Source organism: Pteronotus mesoamericanus, unplaced genomic scaffold, assembly GCF_021234165.1.
Source record: "Pteronotus mesoamericanus isolate MK-2021 breed Mesoamerican mustached bat unplaced genomic scaffold, CSHL_Meso_final contig_169, whole genome shotgun sequence".
Taxonomy (NCBI): Eukaryota; Metazoa; Chordata; class Mammalia; order Chiroptera; family Mormoopidae; genus Pteronotus; species Pteronotus mesoamericanus.
In genome coordinates, this window is record NW_026555068.1 from 11,386,007 (window position 1) to 11,401,693 (window position 15,687).

Consider the following 15,687-nt stretch of genomic DNA (forward strand, 5'->3'; position numbering starts at 1 on the left):
GCTTCAAAAATTCTTTGAACTTTCTAAACTCTCCTTTGTGCGAATTAATTTTTGATACCTTTCAATCTTTAGTAGTATTTTACTTTTAGTGCAAAGTTGCAGAATTTTATCATCCTTTTAAATGGGATAAATCTCAGGGATCTGATCTGTTGGTAATATTATTGAGCTTTAAATATGAAGCAGAAACAGTAAAGGACTACTTTAAAAGAGACAACAGTAAAAATAAATCATTGCCCAAATAATATTCCTTTTCAATTACATACCATGAAATGAATGAATGTATTCTCTCTTAAGTAATATTTTTTAAATAACAATATTAAAGACTGTCTTTCATAGCCTACTTTGTATTATGATTATGTGTCATTACATACAATTAGCACAATTAACCACAATTAACCTTTCTACTTTACTGCAAACTCCTTTCACTCCAGTACTATTTTCTATTCATCCCTCCCCAATCATTCCTCCCCCTCCAAGAAATATATATCATAGTTCCTAGTATCATGCTGAAACACAATAGGGGCTGTGTTATTAACCATTTGTTTATTTTGTTAAAAAGAAAGTTCTCAATGTTTAAGAATCAAATAGCAGAAAAAGGCCATCCAACTTCAGTCTTAAATTTACCACTTACTCCCTATTTGACCTTAGTCATTACTTAGCTTTTCCTTGTCTAAATATTACTTTTCTGCTATTGAAATGGACAAATTAATAGCCCAAAATTCTGTTTAAAAATTAAAAGACTGATAAAATTTACCAGTACATTTAAAAGTTCTTGCAATATTTAAAAAGAGAATCTCAGTCCATCCCTCCCTACCTCTCTCCTTGTCATGTTTCTAAAAAAGCTTCATATTCACTGAAAAAAAAAAGGCTCTGAAAAATCTAAGCAAAGATGACAAACAACTCAACCTAAACACCAAATCTTCTATATACAGAGTCTGGCACAAATATCACCCCTTTTTAATTGCAAAACCTTTTATTATAAAATCATCAGCATGTAATTCCGTAACACAACAATATCACAACTCAAGCACACTATATGACATTTTAGGTGAAATGTTCAAATTAAAACTGTAAATTACTACACCCATATTATTACCCTACCAACCACACTCAAGCAGAGGTCACTGCTGCCGGGCCTCCATATAAGACATAGTTACGGATTTGAATGAAGATGATCACAGCTTTAGGATATAGCCCATAATGGCCCACGTAATTGGTTATTAAGATTTAGCTGACCTCTGGTAGGCTGAGAGATAAAATGAACTGTGCCATTCCAGCTGATCTTCGATGAGTAGTTACACTATGTATACAGAGCACCTTTATTAAAGAAGTGAATTAACGCTGGAGGCATTATAACAAGAGTAGGGCAGAGGAAAGGGGGAGATGACCAGAGATGAACTACAAGAGTCACTGCCTGCCCTTGGTTTCAGTGGTGCCATGGATGAGGCTGAGAACGTCTCAGTCAGTACCATCTCGCACTTAAGGTCTGCCAAGCGGTCTATGCAGCATTAAATGCAGTGGGCTAAGCGTGCTTTTTCTTTTCTCAGAAACAAATAAAAAAGAAAAGAAAAGGATATATACCCTCATCAACATGCAATTACTCTGGTGAAAGAAACTAGTTGTTTTTCAAAATCTACTTAGAAAAACCTGGATCAAGTACTTTTTGACTTTTAAGTTGAAAGAACATTTCAAAATGCTTCCCATGCATTCTATTTTGAATACTGTAACTCCTTTTTTAAAAAATTCTTCTCTATTTCACAGAAGCATGAGTTTTTGGATTGAAAAAGAGGATATTCTTAAGAATGATTATTGTAAGCTCATTGGTACTAATGAGTCTTTTAAAAATATTTCAACTGTCTTCAGTTTTCTACCTCATTATTTAAAATGGTGACCCTGCTTTTATTTGTGTGCCTAATTAATTTTCAGTAACACTTGCGTTTAATTTGCCTTTAAAATTCTCTGTGACCGAGGTCTATTTTCAGATTTTTCTAAAGTTAGCTGTGGAGGACCTTGGTGGGTTTGCCTGTCTGGACGCTTTGCCCTTCTTTCAGTGCAGAACCCTGCTCTCTGTAATGAACCTATTGCATGCGGCTCCCGGGGGGCTGAGTCCATCTGCCTCACCAACCCAAACACACACAGGGCTGGATATCTGACCCTGCCCTGGCCCAATCAGAGTCATTAATCGCCCCGGATACAGTAATTATTTTAGAAGGAGGCATTTGATGCAGGCAGAGCCAATCAGCTTCTACCTTAAAATTTGCTGATGGGAGAGAGGCTTAGAGATACTGGTGGCAGCTATTTCCCTGTTAGGCGGAGAAAAGCCACTGAGAATTACGCTAACATTTGCAGAGAAGCAAAAGCACAAAACTAAGAAATGATCCTATTATATCATTTGAGCCCCTGGATCAGGCTGGGACAACTTTACGTTGAAACTCTTGGAGCCGATTCCTATCACGTGCAAGTGAAAAACTCCTAACTAAATCACCATTCAGATTGTTTGCTGCTTTATCATGCTGTCCCTCACTCCTTTCTCTACCCTATTCCTTTTTAAATTAAACTAAATTAAATTTTTTTACAGAGGTTGTTTCTTATAGCATGCAGGGTCTTTTGATTTAAAGACCTCTGTTTTCATTTTCCTGTTTTTCAGATCCCCAGATAACTTGAATAAAAATGAAGGATTAAGAAAGCCACAAAGTCCCGCATAAGAAAATTTATCAAAATCCTGCCAGTTCTGTCCCCCTAGGTGCTTTCTTGGTATATATGACCTCTGTCTCCATTCTCTTACCTCCACTTCACAATTTAAAAAATTAAATATATTATATATATAATCTGCTTCACTACTCTGTCCTATGATTAAAAACACTATAGTTTTAATACTTAAAACAGGAAACATAAAAATATCCTTCCCTTTCAAAGGTGATATAAAAAATGGAAGATATTTTTAAATGTAAAGAGACTATTCCAGTAAAAATAAATAAATCAATAAAATACAGAGAAATAATTGCTCCAGGTCTAATAGTTTTCTTATAAATTTAGCTATCATATAAATAATTTCCAGGGTTTATAATATTATACAATAAATTAAATGGTAGTTAGCCTAAAATACGGTGATGCATCTATCCCAAACATAGACTACCAATGAGAAAAAATTTGCCTCTTTGATAAAGACTGCCATTAGTAATAGCTCTAGGATTATTCCCATCTCTGAAAATAGGATGTTTTGAAAACGACCACATCGTTCTCAAAATAATAAAGCCAAAGGGTAACTAAAACTATTCCAGACCATTGATTTTCAACCTTTTTATCTCAGGGCATGTATAAACTAATTACTAAAATTCTGTGGCACACCAGAAATACATTTTTTGCTCATATGACCAAAAAAAATACATACAATTTTGATTCATTCATACTGGAGGGCTATAACTGTGTTGGCTGTTGTCATTTATTAATTTGGCAATCTAAGGGAAAAGAGGACAGCGCTCCTGACTAAATAGTAGGTATTTCATGTTTTAAAAATTCGTGCAGCACGCTGGTTGAAAATCGCTGTTGTAGACCAATGTTTCTGTCTCTTGTAATAATACTAACCCCTCGAATTGTGTTGCCATTAACTAAGGACTCTCCCCTCCCTTTCACTTACCTTGTATGTTGTGAAGGGTACACTATTTCAGCAATGGTTGGCTTTGGGATAACTAGGATAAATGTGATTGTATTGCTGCAATCTTTATAAAAGTTTCATTTTGATGCCTTTTTCTTATAAAGAAAACCTAACCTTGATCTAGCTGTATGGATCCCGTAAGACGTTGTAATAAAAGACCATAAGATTTGAAATCAGAAGATTAAGGTTTAAATTTCTGCTCTACTACCTATTTAGTTTTTGATTTTGGACATGTCAGAAATTCTGAGTCTAAAGTCTTTCATCTGATAAATGAGATGAAATCTAGGTGCAGAGTTATTGTGTGAATAAATGATTCAACAAATGAAAATACACCTTATAAAATATATAGTGTGATACAAATATCGGTTATTTTATATATGGATGGTGCACCCACATACAGTTGTATGGTTCAAAAGAAAAACTGTAAAAGGTTAATTTCAACTAAATCCAGAAAGTTTGGGGATTATTTTGTCCAGCAGTGGAATGCAATGAGACACTGAATGATTTCAGAAAGGGCAAGGACGGAGCTAAAGACTTAATTTACAGTTGCAAGTTGTATTAAGGAAAAAAACCTAATATATATTTACTCAAAAAATGAATGAACTGAACATGAAGGTAGTAAGTTGGCAGAACATATGAATGGCTGTGATAAATTGTACAAATGTCTAGTCTTGCTCCAAATCATTGAATTGTCCTAAATACCTGTAATTAACTCTAGGCCATCAGGAAGACTAAAATATAGCCAGTTGGGCAATTTCCTTTTCAAAGTATTCTTTTATTGCTATATGATGCACGGTAATTTGTCCACAATAGAGTGAGCCACCACACCCTTGAAAATGCCATATTATAAAAATTTGGATATACCATTTGTATTCAATTAGAATCAGCTCTCCAACAGAGACAGGCCAGAGTTCATGTTTTGCGACCAATAAAGATCTGAAATTGAAAGGCTATTTTTTCCAGCTGAAAATAATTTAGCAAAGGTCCAAGCAGTTTTTTCTACAATTAAAGCAGGTAAGTCAGTTATAGCTGAGAATGGACTGGAAGACTCATAGCTCTAAATCTCACAAATGGACCTATCTAATCTAATCGAATCAATACATATTACTGTGTCTCATTATAACTGAAATGTCTCTGCAGACAAAAGACATTTTTTTCCCCTTCAGCTAGCTCTTTTAGGTGCCAAATTGAAGACTGAATTGTTCATTTCATTCAGAGATTTCAAAGAGAACTTCCTGGATAAGTTCCTTTAAAATGCCACCTTAGCTAAGAATATATAATATTTTGCAAAGACAGCGATTTCTTGGCACAGAATTGTCAGCAGCATCATTTAGAGTAAAAACCATTAACTGCTTTCCTCCTCCAACAATAAGGATGTTGCCATATAGCATTCAAATACGAGGCAAGGACTCTTCTGATTTCCATTCTCTCTTCGGGGCCACATCATGCTTTTAGGTGCTCCTTCTCTTCCGTATAGAGGGGAGACCACCTAACAGTGAAGCTGTGCTAAATGAATCACATTCATTTTCCCACATTAGGCTTCCCAGTACGGGTTTGAGATACACAAGATTATACAAGTATAGGTAGAAACTGAGTCCCAGGGATGTTAAATAATTGCTTAAGGTTACACAGTAAGTAACAGCAGCAGCACTGAGACTTTAGAACCTGAGTTCCTCCGAACTCTGTGTTTCCATTTCACCTCACCACCTGGCATGCTTTGATGCGTAACATAGAGGTGGCATGGGCTCAGCTGGTCCCAGGCAATGCATTTAGCTTAATCTACCAAGCATACTCCCAATCCATTTTGAATCGAAGACTACTTTTCAGTCTATTCACAGGATCTCATTCCTTTTAATATTAAATTTTGTTTTCCTTTGAAGTGGCTCAGCCTCAGGTAGCATTGTATTGACTAGGTTTGGATCCTGTTTGTGAGACTTTAGACAAGATACATCAGTTTCATCATCTGAAAAATGGAATAAGGTTTTGTGAGAGCCCTGAGCCATCATTTCTATAAATCACCTAGCACAGTGCCTGGCAGACAGTGAGCCTTCAATTAACATTCGCTATTATTATTATTATTATTATTATTATTATTATTAGAAATATAAATTACTACCAAAGACTTTCCCAAAAATGTATCTTTATTTTTTTCCTATTTCCATTTATTGGGCTTTTCATTTTTGCTTTCCTCATTTATATATTAAATTGGAATGGATGGTGCTTAATTCAGTAAAGTGGTTGGTATAACAATTATATTTCCTAAATCATTCAACAAAATTGTCTCCAAAATGGGGTCATTGGCAGCTAGCACTTCAGAGGGAAGTAATTAAGGTTTGTTTTAAATCCATTGACTTTTTTGCTGATTTCATATAAAGCAGGAACAAGAGAGTCTTACTGACTGTTTTGTAAGGTTCAAGTTCTTCTAAAACTTGTCACTTAGGTGTAATAGGACACTTATTTAGCAAATTATTTATACATTTTAAATCACAGATGGCCTGATTTAAAAAAAATAAAATAAAGTGAAGAAAGATAATATTGCTCTTTATCAGGATATTATTATAAGAAACCTTAAAAATTATAATTAATGATTCTAAAAATAGTAAATGTAGAATGCAAGCTCCCCATTTCAAAAAAAGTAGTAGTTAAAATTTGCCTCACAAAAGGAAGGATTATTAATTTTGTTATTCTGCCAATATGTATGAAATCCTAGGAAAAATAAATACAAAGGGGACAAAAATGGCAAAGTGTTTGTACATAAAAAAAAAAAGAAAACAATGCCCTAAACACTTCCGGTTGAGAATGATTTCTTTATTGTTACAGTGACTGAAAAATTATTTAAAGATTTTAGATTAAAAATACTTTTAAAGTTCCTGATTAGTGTTTATGACATGAGGAAAATGCTATCTTATATATGCTATATCATGAGGAAATGATATATTATGTAAACAGACAGAGAATGGCTAAATAGAAAGCCAGAATGAAAAATACTGATGAGAAGGAAACATATGGAACTAGTAGCAATATTAGTTTGAATAGGTAGGTGGGCAAATTTTTTTTTCTTTTGTCTTTTCTATTCCAGCACAAGGAGAGAAGGAGAAATTTGGGAGCTGGAGGTCAGGAAAGACTTTGGGAAGAAGCAGGATGCAGGCAGGGAAGACGGGCCTGGAGTCCCAGGTAGGGTATGATCAGGGCCAAGGACACAAACTCCCACTGCTGAACCGTCTCAAAAGTGACCCAGCAGGGACAGCTTCTCAAAACTTGACTGGCAGGAAGGGGACGTTTCCCCATCAGGGCGTGCACACTGGTACCTAAAGAACTGCAAGGTGAAAAAGCACAGCACCTTTTCCACACTGACCCCAAAAAGCAACCCAAATCGTTATTACACATAACAGGTTTGCTGAATCCATACTACTTTGGAACGGCGTTTCAAGATTTACTTTAAAAAACACCAATGTCAACAGTTCAAAGAATGTAGCCCACACAGACATGATTGCATTGTAAGCGCATAGTTCCTTTCTGGCTGAAAGTAAGAGAATAAAACCCTCTTCTTCAGGGCTGATTATTTCTGACACAAGTGAACTCTTCCAAGGCCTTTGACTCTTATGTATCTTGCATCTTTATGTCCAGCTTATTGCTGATTCTTCCAGTTTCACCTTCAGCCTTTACTACATAGAGACAGGTTTGCGTCACAGTTCTTCTGCAGTGCAGAGTTCTGCACGATGCTGCCTCTAAATGAACGGAGAGGCTCACCACACGTTCATTGTTCTGACCAAGACTGGGCTTAGCATCCTGCCACTGTTGGTTTACACTATCCAGTAATAGAGCACATTTTCACGATATTAAAAAATGTATTAATTAATCAATTCAACCCTCTTTACTGAGAGCCTACCTCAAATGCTGAGTGGTGTACAAAAATGGAACACTGAACTATTTTAACGATGGTACACGGAAACTTCTTTCTTTGTCTTAAACCTTTACCAAAAATATCAGGGACTGATTCTGCCGAGGGTTAGAGATCAGTGTCAGATTTCAAAATTATTTTCTTTCTCGACAGTATTGCAATGAATAGAAATGTAAACGGAGAGATTCATTTCAGTTCCCTAAAGCTCTGGAAAACCAAAAGAAATATTTCTTCCATTCTATAATTACTCGGCTATGCTCAAGGAGAGCATCCATGGCCCCATTAATGAGAGCAGGAAGGGTTCAAATTACAAGAGTTTCAATAACTTTATTCAATGAATCATACAGGAGAGAAATTATTCCCAGAAAAAAAAATACACCAAAAAGAAAAGCCTAGTATTTGCATTTGTACAATAAACACTCAAATATATAAAGCAAAGCACATGATTCCTTAATGCTAGTTAGTTAAAATCTATGAAATTATATTAATATTTCTATAAGTAGAATTAAATATCAAATATCCCAAGCTCCCCAGAGGGATTATCATTTTGGAGTATGTAATGATTGTTCTTAGAATTCAGAGGAAGCCAATTTAGTCCTTCCTAGCATTGCATTTCCTGTTTGATCTTACTAGCTTGCTGTCATCAATCCAGTTGAATGATGCTTTATCTAGCTAAGATATAGCCACAGCATTATACTTCATGCACTAAAAAAGTATGCTTACATCACACCATTACAGTTCTGGTACCACCAACCTAAAGAAAAAGGCTCTTGGTCAAACGGAATCTATTTAAACAGTTTAGCAAAATAATTCAAGTTACCAAAAGTACAGATCTTCTTTTTCAAGGGCTTCCTACCATGCCAATGGCCAAAGGAAACTGTTCCTTAAACACTCTCCAGGTTGGAACTGAATAATTGGGAACATTCATTTACTGAAGAGCTTAGCAAACTGAGAAAGAGTTTTAAATAGAGAGCTAAAATAAGGGAGGGAAAAACTGTAGTTATAAGTTTTATTTTTCAAGGTCTAATAAATTCCCCTGTTGGGTATCAAAATTGCATGCTATGCTATTCACAATTTATAAGTATGAAAACTATTTTTACTAGTCCTTGCTAATATGCCTTCAGCTCCCCTGACATAGCACAAGGCACCAATCAGTCTAACAGTTGTAGAATTCCATAAGCACACAGCACATTTAACACTAAATAGATTAAAACTAATCTGAGATCTTACCTCGGGACTTGCTCTCCAACATTTTCATAATTAGTCACTTGCTATCAAATTTGAATTAAGGGCATCTATATATAGTTTCCTTATTCCATCACAGTAGGCTCTATAGGAAAACTGAGGGGCTTTGAAATAGAGGCCCCGGACAGCTGGGTATCATGCCTCCGGCAGTTGCTGAAGGCATCAGAATACACAGATACAAAAAACCAAACAAACCACAATGTGCTCTATTGCTCATTCAGAACTAGGCCTCAGGGGCTATTCAGTTATTGTCCAACATTTAAAGGCACTATATTATCCTGAAACTACCACGTGTGTGGTATTTCTTAATATCCAGATGTATCTTAGGGGGCCCTTTCTACTTCCAAACTTGACACATGGTTCCTCAATAACAGCTGAGGGTAGATGTGAACACAAACTTCAGAAACAGACACTGTCTTGGGTTAAAAAGTAGTGAAGAGAATATTTAAATATACTTACATGAAGAAGTATTTGCTCCTTCGGTTGTTACTGATATTCTAATGGGAGACTCTATAAAACACAAAAGTGGAATGATGCTTTATTGAGTCATGCCACTTAGATTCTTACATTAGGAACTGGCCTGGCTTGGGTATATTCTAGAAAAAGGGGACTAGAAAACAATGCAACTGAAAGGCTGAAGCATTGCAAAGTCAAAGGAAGATATATGCAATATTCAAAGACCATAAAGGAGTATTTCTGTAGTCCAGATTCAAAGACTTTTTAAAGAGGTGAAAATGAAGTGGGTCCATCCGCAGAGACATCCCATGCCAAATGCTGTGTGCACTTCCTAGAAATACCACTCTACACAGGTCTGCACTACAGGTGAGAGACACAATTCCTTTTCTGACATGTGATCTTGATCTTAAGAAGCATGAAACCAAAGAGAATAATCCCTATATTCAGAGAATGAAAGTCAAGTTTCATGCATAGAGAAAACTAAAATAAAAGAAAAAGAATGAGAATGCTTTCAGGCAACTTGGTCTGCATAAACATCCTGACCAAACATGGTGCTGAGGAACCCCTGGAAGAATTACTTTAGGATTCAAACAAAGCATGCTGTATAAGTACATAATGCAATCATTGTGGATGTACAGCAGTAAGATCCTCTTAGATAGCAAGGATAAGGGAGGAAAACCAGTATATAAGTACAGACCTAGCATAAAACATAACTCATGCAGCAAAAAAAGCATGGGATCCAAGGTTCTTTATTAGTAAGAAATAAGAAGAACTTAGTATCAAAGAAAGATTGAAATTCAGCATCCAGAAAGTTATAAAGAGGTAAGTAATATATCTGAAAATAATACAGTCTAAATGCCGAAGACAAACCCCACATAAATTTAAAAGCTCAGGTTTATAACATCATCTACTAGAGGTGGACAATTAAGTCCTTACATTAAAAAAAAAATCCCTGAATAAAATGTGAAGAAATTCAAATTACTCAACAGTTCTTTTCTTTTGATCTCTCTTTCCCTCCCTCCCTTTCTTTCTTCCTTCCTTCCCCTGTCCCCCTCTCTCTCTATCTTCTCTCTCAAAAGTAAGATCCTCTAAGAGTCCAGGATCATCGCACCCTGCAATACAGATATTTACATCTAAGTAATGACCCATGAATATGTCCTAAATATGGCCAAAACAATAGAGGATACAGAGAAATTTAGCTGTTATGATTTTAACAATGGCTTTGAAAGGAAGATTAAAAGTGGCGAAGGGAAGATTAAAAAACAGATTGTGCTGTGTCAGATTATATGGCCTCCTATAGGTTCAACAAGGAAAAGGCCATAATGACTAAATAGAAATAGAAATAGAAATATATATATCAATGAAGCCGAATTTTATATATGGAGTAATGGAAAGAGTACTAAGCATGAAGTATCTGCTTTTCTGAGCTTGCTGAGCTATATGACTTAACGTTCTTAATGTTCATTTGTATAATAAAGAGAATGTTTTCTCATTTGTACAATGAAGGAAAATAATCTCTTGTTTCATGAATCTGTTGTCATTATTGAATTAGATGTAAAAATCTTTGTAAACTGTAAAGTATCAGGGAAAAAAGCAAGTTATTACACCTTTGAAGTTAGTTTTAGTTTTGTATCTAGGCCTGTAAAAAGTTGCTTCCAATTGAATATTAATTTTTAAATATTTTAAAGTTCTGTTTACTACAGAATTACAGAGGATAAGAGGAAGTAAAAAGAAATCAGAGTAGGTTAATTAGATATATAACTAGAAGAGAAACGATTGAATTGTGGTTATACATGCAATAGTACATTTGAGTTATAAGTATCTGTTCAGACTATAATTGCCCTAAGCAAATCTTACAGGCAAGTGAGAAACAAACCCAAAACAACAACAACAAAGTCAGTGGTTTGTTTTTTAAGTTTAGTGACCCACTCCTGATAGTTAAGTGCCCAAAGGTCAGATATCAGACACTGATACATTATCCAGGAATCAACTAGGATGGATGAAAGAGAGCAGAGGCAGCTAAGAAGAGCACCTATGAAGATAAAAAAACCTTCATTGATAACCCAGATGTCTCCTTTACTGTGTTAATGTCACTAAATTGTATCTATTTCTTTTCCTCATGCATACCTCTCAGGCCCAAGTTCAGACTCTGATAAGCAAAATCCAAAAATGCAGAGTGAGCTGGAGGAAAATTTCAGGGCAGAAAACAAGCACAGCAGAAGTCTAGGTGCAGAGGGGTTCTGATTAGTAAAAGGAGCAGCCAGCAGTGATGCCTGTCGTTTGTGTTAGTAAAGCTGGACGAGCTTAGTGGCCTTACCTGAAGACACATACGCTCTTTCAGTTGAGGCTGGCATGCCAGTGATGATCTCTGCAAAAAAGAAAAGGTGATAGGATATTACGATGTACAGGCAGGAGGCTGGGAACCAGTTCCACAGCCTGCCTTCAACCTGATACTGTGTATAAAGGAAGGAAGTATTGCAAGGGAGTGACGAAAGCAGGCTTTATCCATATAGCAAGTGAAAAAGGCAAAAAAAGAGACCGTCCGGGCAAGCAGTTCTCCTTTCTTGAGCAAAGGGCATGAGATGAATAGTGCTAGAATAATTAGGAGGAATTATAAGGAGGAGTTCACTGCCCCCACCAGGGCCAGCGAAGGACCGTATATGACAAAGAGGTCGAGGGCCCCTCCTCAGAAAGGAAGGTGGGAATAGCAGAGCTAAGGAAATTAAAGCTACAGTCAGAATCATTAAATGACAGATCTTTGGAGAATTGCATTTTTGCTCAAAAACAAAAGCAGGCAATGTTTCTAGTCAAAATTGATGGAAAACATCAAGTTGTGGCATTGAGCTCTACATTAAATTGACAATTATAATCAAGATTGGGTGCCTTATCATACGATAGGCATTTCAGCTACTGAGGGTAGAACATAAGCAGGCATCTCCCGCCTGAGGGAAAGGAAGAGTGAACACTGCCATCGTGGGAACTGCGACAGTCTTGGCCAAACTCTGACTTGCTTTCTTACCGCCTTTATGATGAGAAAAAGAATGATTATACTGTCTAACTCATTCTGTCGTTAAGATGTAATTTTTTCAGAAAGGCATCATTTTGTGAAGCCTGGCAAGATGTAGAGATGCAATAATGAATATCATTCAGCCTTCACTGTGTGTATAATTATTGTTATGATTGAATGACTTAATAGTATTTTACTATTTACTAACCAGGACAAAACAGTAAGTTGAATCTGTTATGATATTGTGTGTGTGTGTGTGTGTGTGTGTATTATTGAAGTTACCAGATCCTACTAAAATCCTAAGCAGGTCAAATATGGTATCAATTAAATAGCCTGTTAATCATGGGGTTAGAAATGTTCATGATCAATATAATCATCTCTGAATATAGATATAACCATTTAGGATTTCCATGACAGGACTAGTCTAATAGGTAAGAGGAATTAATCTAAGCGGCAATATTTCTTCAACCTGAGAGGCTTCTCCGGGGATAAAAGGTTTTGTGAAATTAGAAGGTAAAATGGCATGTGAGATTCAGCAGGAAAGGCTGATGAGTAAGTGTCAGGTTAAATATGAATATATAAAGATCAGAAGTATATCTTAAGTAAGATCAAATGTGTCTTTCTCATACAAATTAAGTATGGATGGTCCTCTCTAATCAAGCATTAGGAGGGCAAACCATTCAAGGTGGGAGAATTAAACCACCAAAGTTGCCTATCTAGTTCTTATACCCACCCCAAATGGGACACAGTGAAAGAAATCCATATATGAGAGTGTATGACATCCTTTAGACTTTCTTAAGCAGCAGGAATCAAAGAGGATATTCTGAGCTGGTAAAATGGCAGTTATCTATTTCTGAAGTGGCTACAAGTAGCTTTCTTGATTTGGGCTGTAGAAAATGAAATTGCTCTTCTTTGAGGGAAAATTTAATCCGAGAGAAACTTCTTTATCAAAGCTTTACAGAATTTCTCTACCTTTATGAATACCTAGAAGATCCACAATCCCAGGAAAAGTGCTCACAGGAGGGACGCTTCCCCACTCGGTCCTCCGGGATGCATCAATGACTGACAGCCACACTGAAGAAGTGAGCTCAGGGTCACAAGACCTGGGCAAACGTCCCAATCCCGGCATGAATCAAGACTCTTCGCATTTATTTTTGACAAACTAAATAGTTGGTCACCATGACCTTCCCAGAAAAAAAAAAAAATCAGAGCATTTCTATCTCCTGCATAAAAGATCTCATGGTAGAGGAAAGGTTAACCATAACGTTTCCTTTTTTTACTCAAATGTTACATTAAAATACCAGAACAGGAGATTACTACAAAGATGTATCTATACAGAGACAACTTAAAATAACCTCTATTCCTATAATTAGATATTTATCCTGGAGACCTTTAAAAATATCTGTAATGATTATAGTTCTAATAAAAACCTTCTGAATTATTTTAGTGGAAATGCAAGCTCAGAGGTTATATACTTCTATACTAAAAGAATCTTGCTAATAAGAAAAGTTAATCTTTTTATTAAAACCACTTAGCAAGCATTTTTATGTGTTTTCTGGTAGAATTCATATATTTAAAAAACAACCTAGTGTTACAAATGTGATTGAAAATAATTTTATCTTAAATTATAGATTTAAAAAATGTTAAATCCCGCAATCTCCTTGATGTTTAAAAATCGTATTTTCCTATAGCAACTTGGAAAGTTAAATTAGTTAATTTATAAAAGACACCCCCTTCATTAGTGCAAAATAATGAGGACTTAAAATCATCAGAAATTGAACACAACTGACAACTGAGCAACTTATGCTGAGTAGGCAAGTAAACATAATGAATATTAGTATATTTGTAATGTTTGAATGCTTTTTTAATGAATTGGATCTGGTCTCAAAAAAAAAAGTTGCAGTGTCTGAAAATAACATCTTTTGGAAAGCAATTTTTCTAATCATTAGATATGCATAACTTGTTTGAGACTTCACCATGAGCATAACACAATAAATATAACTAGCAAAATATACATATACATACTATGTACAAACATACATGTGATGTTCCTGTGTGTATTTAAACAACAAATTATGTGACTCTGTTATTCTAAAATTACAGGCCATTGTTGTGCATACAAAACGTATGAGCAAGTATCTTTTTTAAAGATTTAAGGTGGGCATACCTATGTATCAACATTGGTAAAGATGACTTAAGAAACATCTTTCAGTGTCTGAATTCTTGCTCATAAGGAGTGCTTACTTTAAAGCAGCTGGGAAATTTTAGAATTAATAAATGGCATAGAAACAGGATAAATATTATGCATTAAAAAGACAACTCTATTCCACTCTTATTGCCCTTCTTGGGACTCCTATAAAATACGCCATACATGGAGACTACTATACAAATTATTGAACATATTTTATATGCTTCTCTGTATAACTATAGGCTGTTCACCAATGCCACAACATTTTTAACAACATTGTCAAGTTGGGAGAAAGAATGAGGATAAAGCTGTTACTCACATGAGACAGTTTTTGGGTTTGTTTGTTTTTTTTAAGGACCAATTGATATATTAATCAAATTTCATAAAAATAATATTCTTCTGCTCATCACAACTGAAACAGCTATTTTATGGCTCTGAATCCAATTGCTCCTATGGGATCTTAAATCTCACTCAAATAGTTTTTCTCCTGATTAAAAAGAAAACCTAGTAGAAGATATGACTGATTAGTTGTATATTCTCCTGTATTAATCGTTTAAAAGGCAGCAGTATTTAATTAATTTGAAAAACAGGTAGGTCTATTATTCTTGTCCCTAGTCTGATACCCAGGAGTTTTCGTGGAGCTTCTTAGATAAGAATTAATTGCTAAATTAAGGTTTCTATATACAAATGAAGCCAAATAAAAATAAACATAGTTATGAGCTTTGTAAGCAGTGTGTGTGGCCTTTTCAAACTGCCATATTTGAATTCATAAAAGGAATCACTTGTATCCATCATGGAATGAGGACTTCCTATGAGATTCTTCTTTATATGAAAACTCAGCTGGACTTTGTTAGGTTTGCATAATCCCAGAAGTAATTAGCAATTCGCATAGATTTAGATCTGCCTACTATATGACAACTTCTTTTCTCCAAATGAGGTCAGGATTAAAAGTCATTGGAAAGGCAGAAAACATGTAAGTTTCTAAAACACAGCTTAACAAACGGATTGGTTATATGTACATTATTTTCGAAATGATCGAAAATAATGGAAATATAGTCATTGTTTTGCTCAAACAAAATGATTCAAGGGGAATTTCTTAGTTCTTTTTAAATCATTTCATTTATATCTAGTGGCTAATTGAAGTAGATTTAAACAATGAGTTTTGTGGCAGAAAGTTCTGAATATTGAAAGGGAGACTTATGATATGCTAATTTTATTCTAATAGTTACAGAGTT

At 35.3% G+C, this 15,687-nt stretch overlaps 1 protein-coding gene across 5 annotated transcripts in view; it reads right to left on the bottom strand.

Moving 5' to 3' along the window:
- Nucleotides 1–15,687, bottom strand: part of NRG1 (neuregulin 1) — a 950,601-nt gene that overhangs the window by 123,669 nt on the left and 811,245 nt on the right. For 4 of the 5 annotated variants that reach the window (XM_054566057.1, XM_054566056.1, XM_054566060.1 and 1 more), the window contains exons 4-5: nucleotides 11,575–11,625; nucleotides 9,261–9,311 (exon numbers count right to left, since the gene is read on the bottom strand). The exons of the other annotated variant lie outside the window; for it this stretch is intronic. In XM_054566057.1, coding sequence (XP_054422032.1) covers nucleotides 9,261–9,311; nucleotides 11,575–11,625 — 102 coding nt within the window. The remainder of the gene's footprint in view (nucleotides 1–9,260; nucleotides 9,312–11,574; nucleotides 11,626–15,687) is intronic. 5 annotated transcript variants of the gene reach the window in all.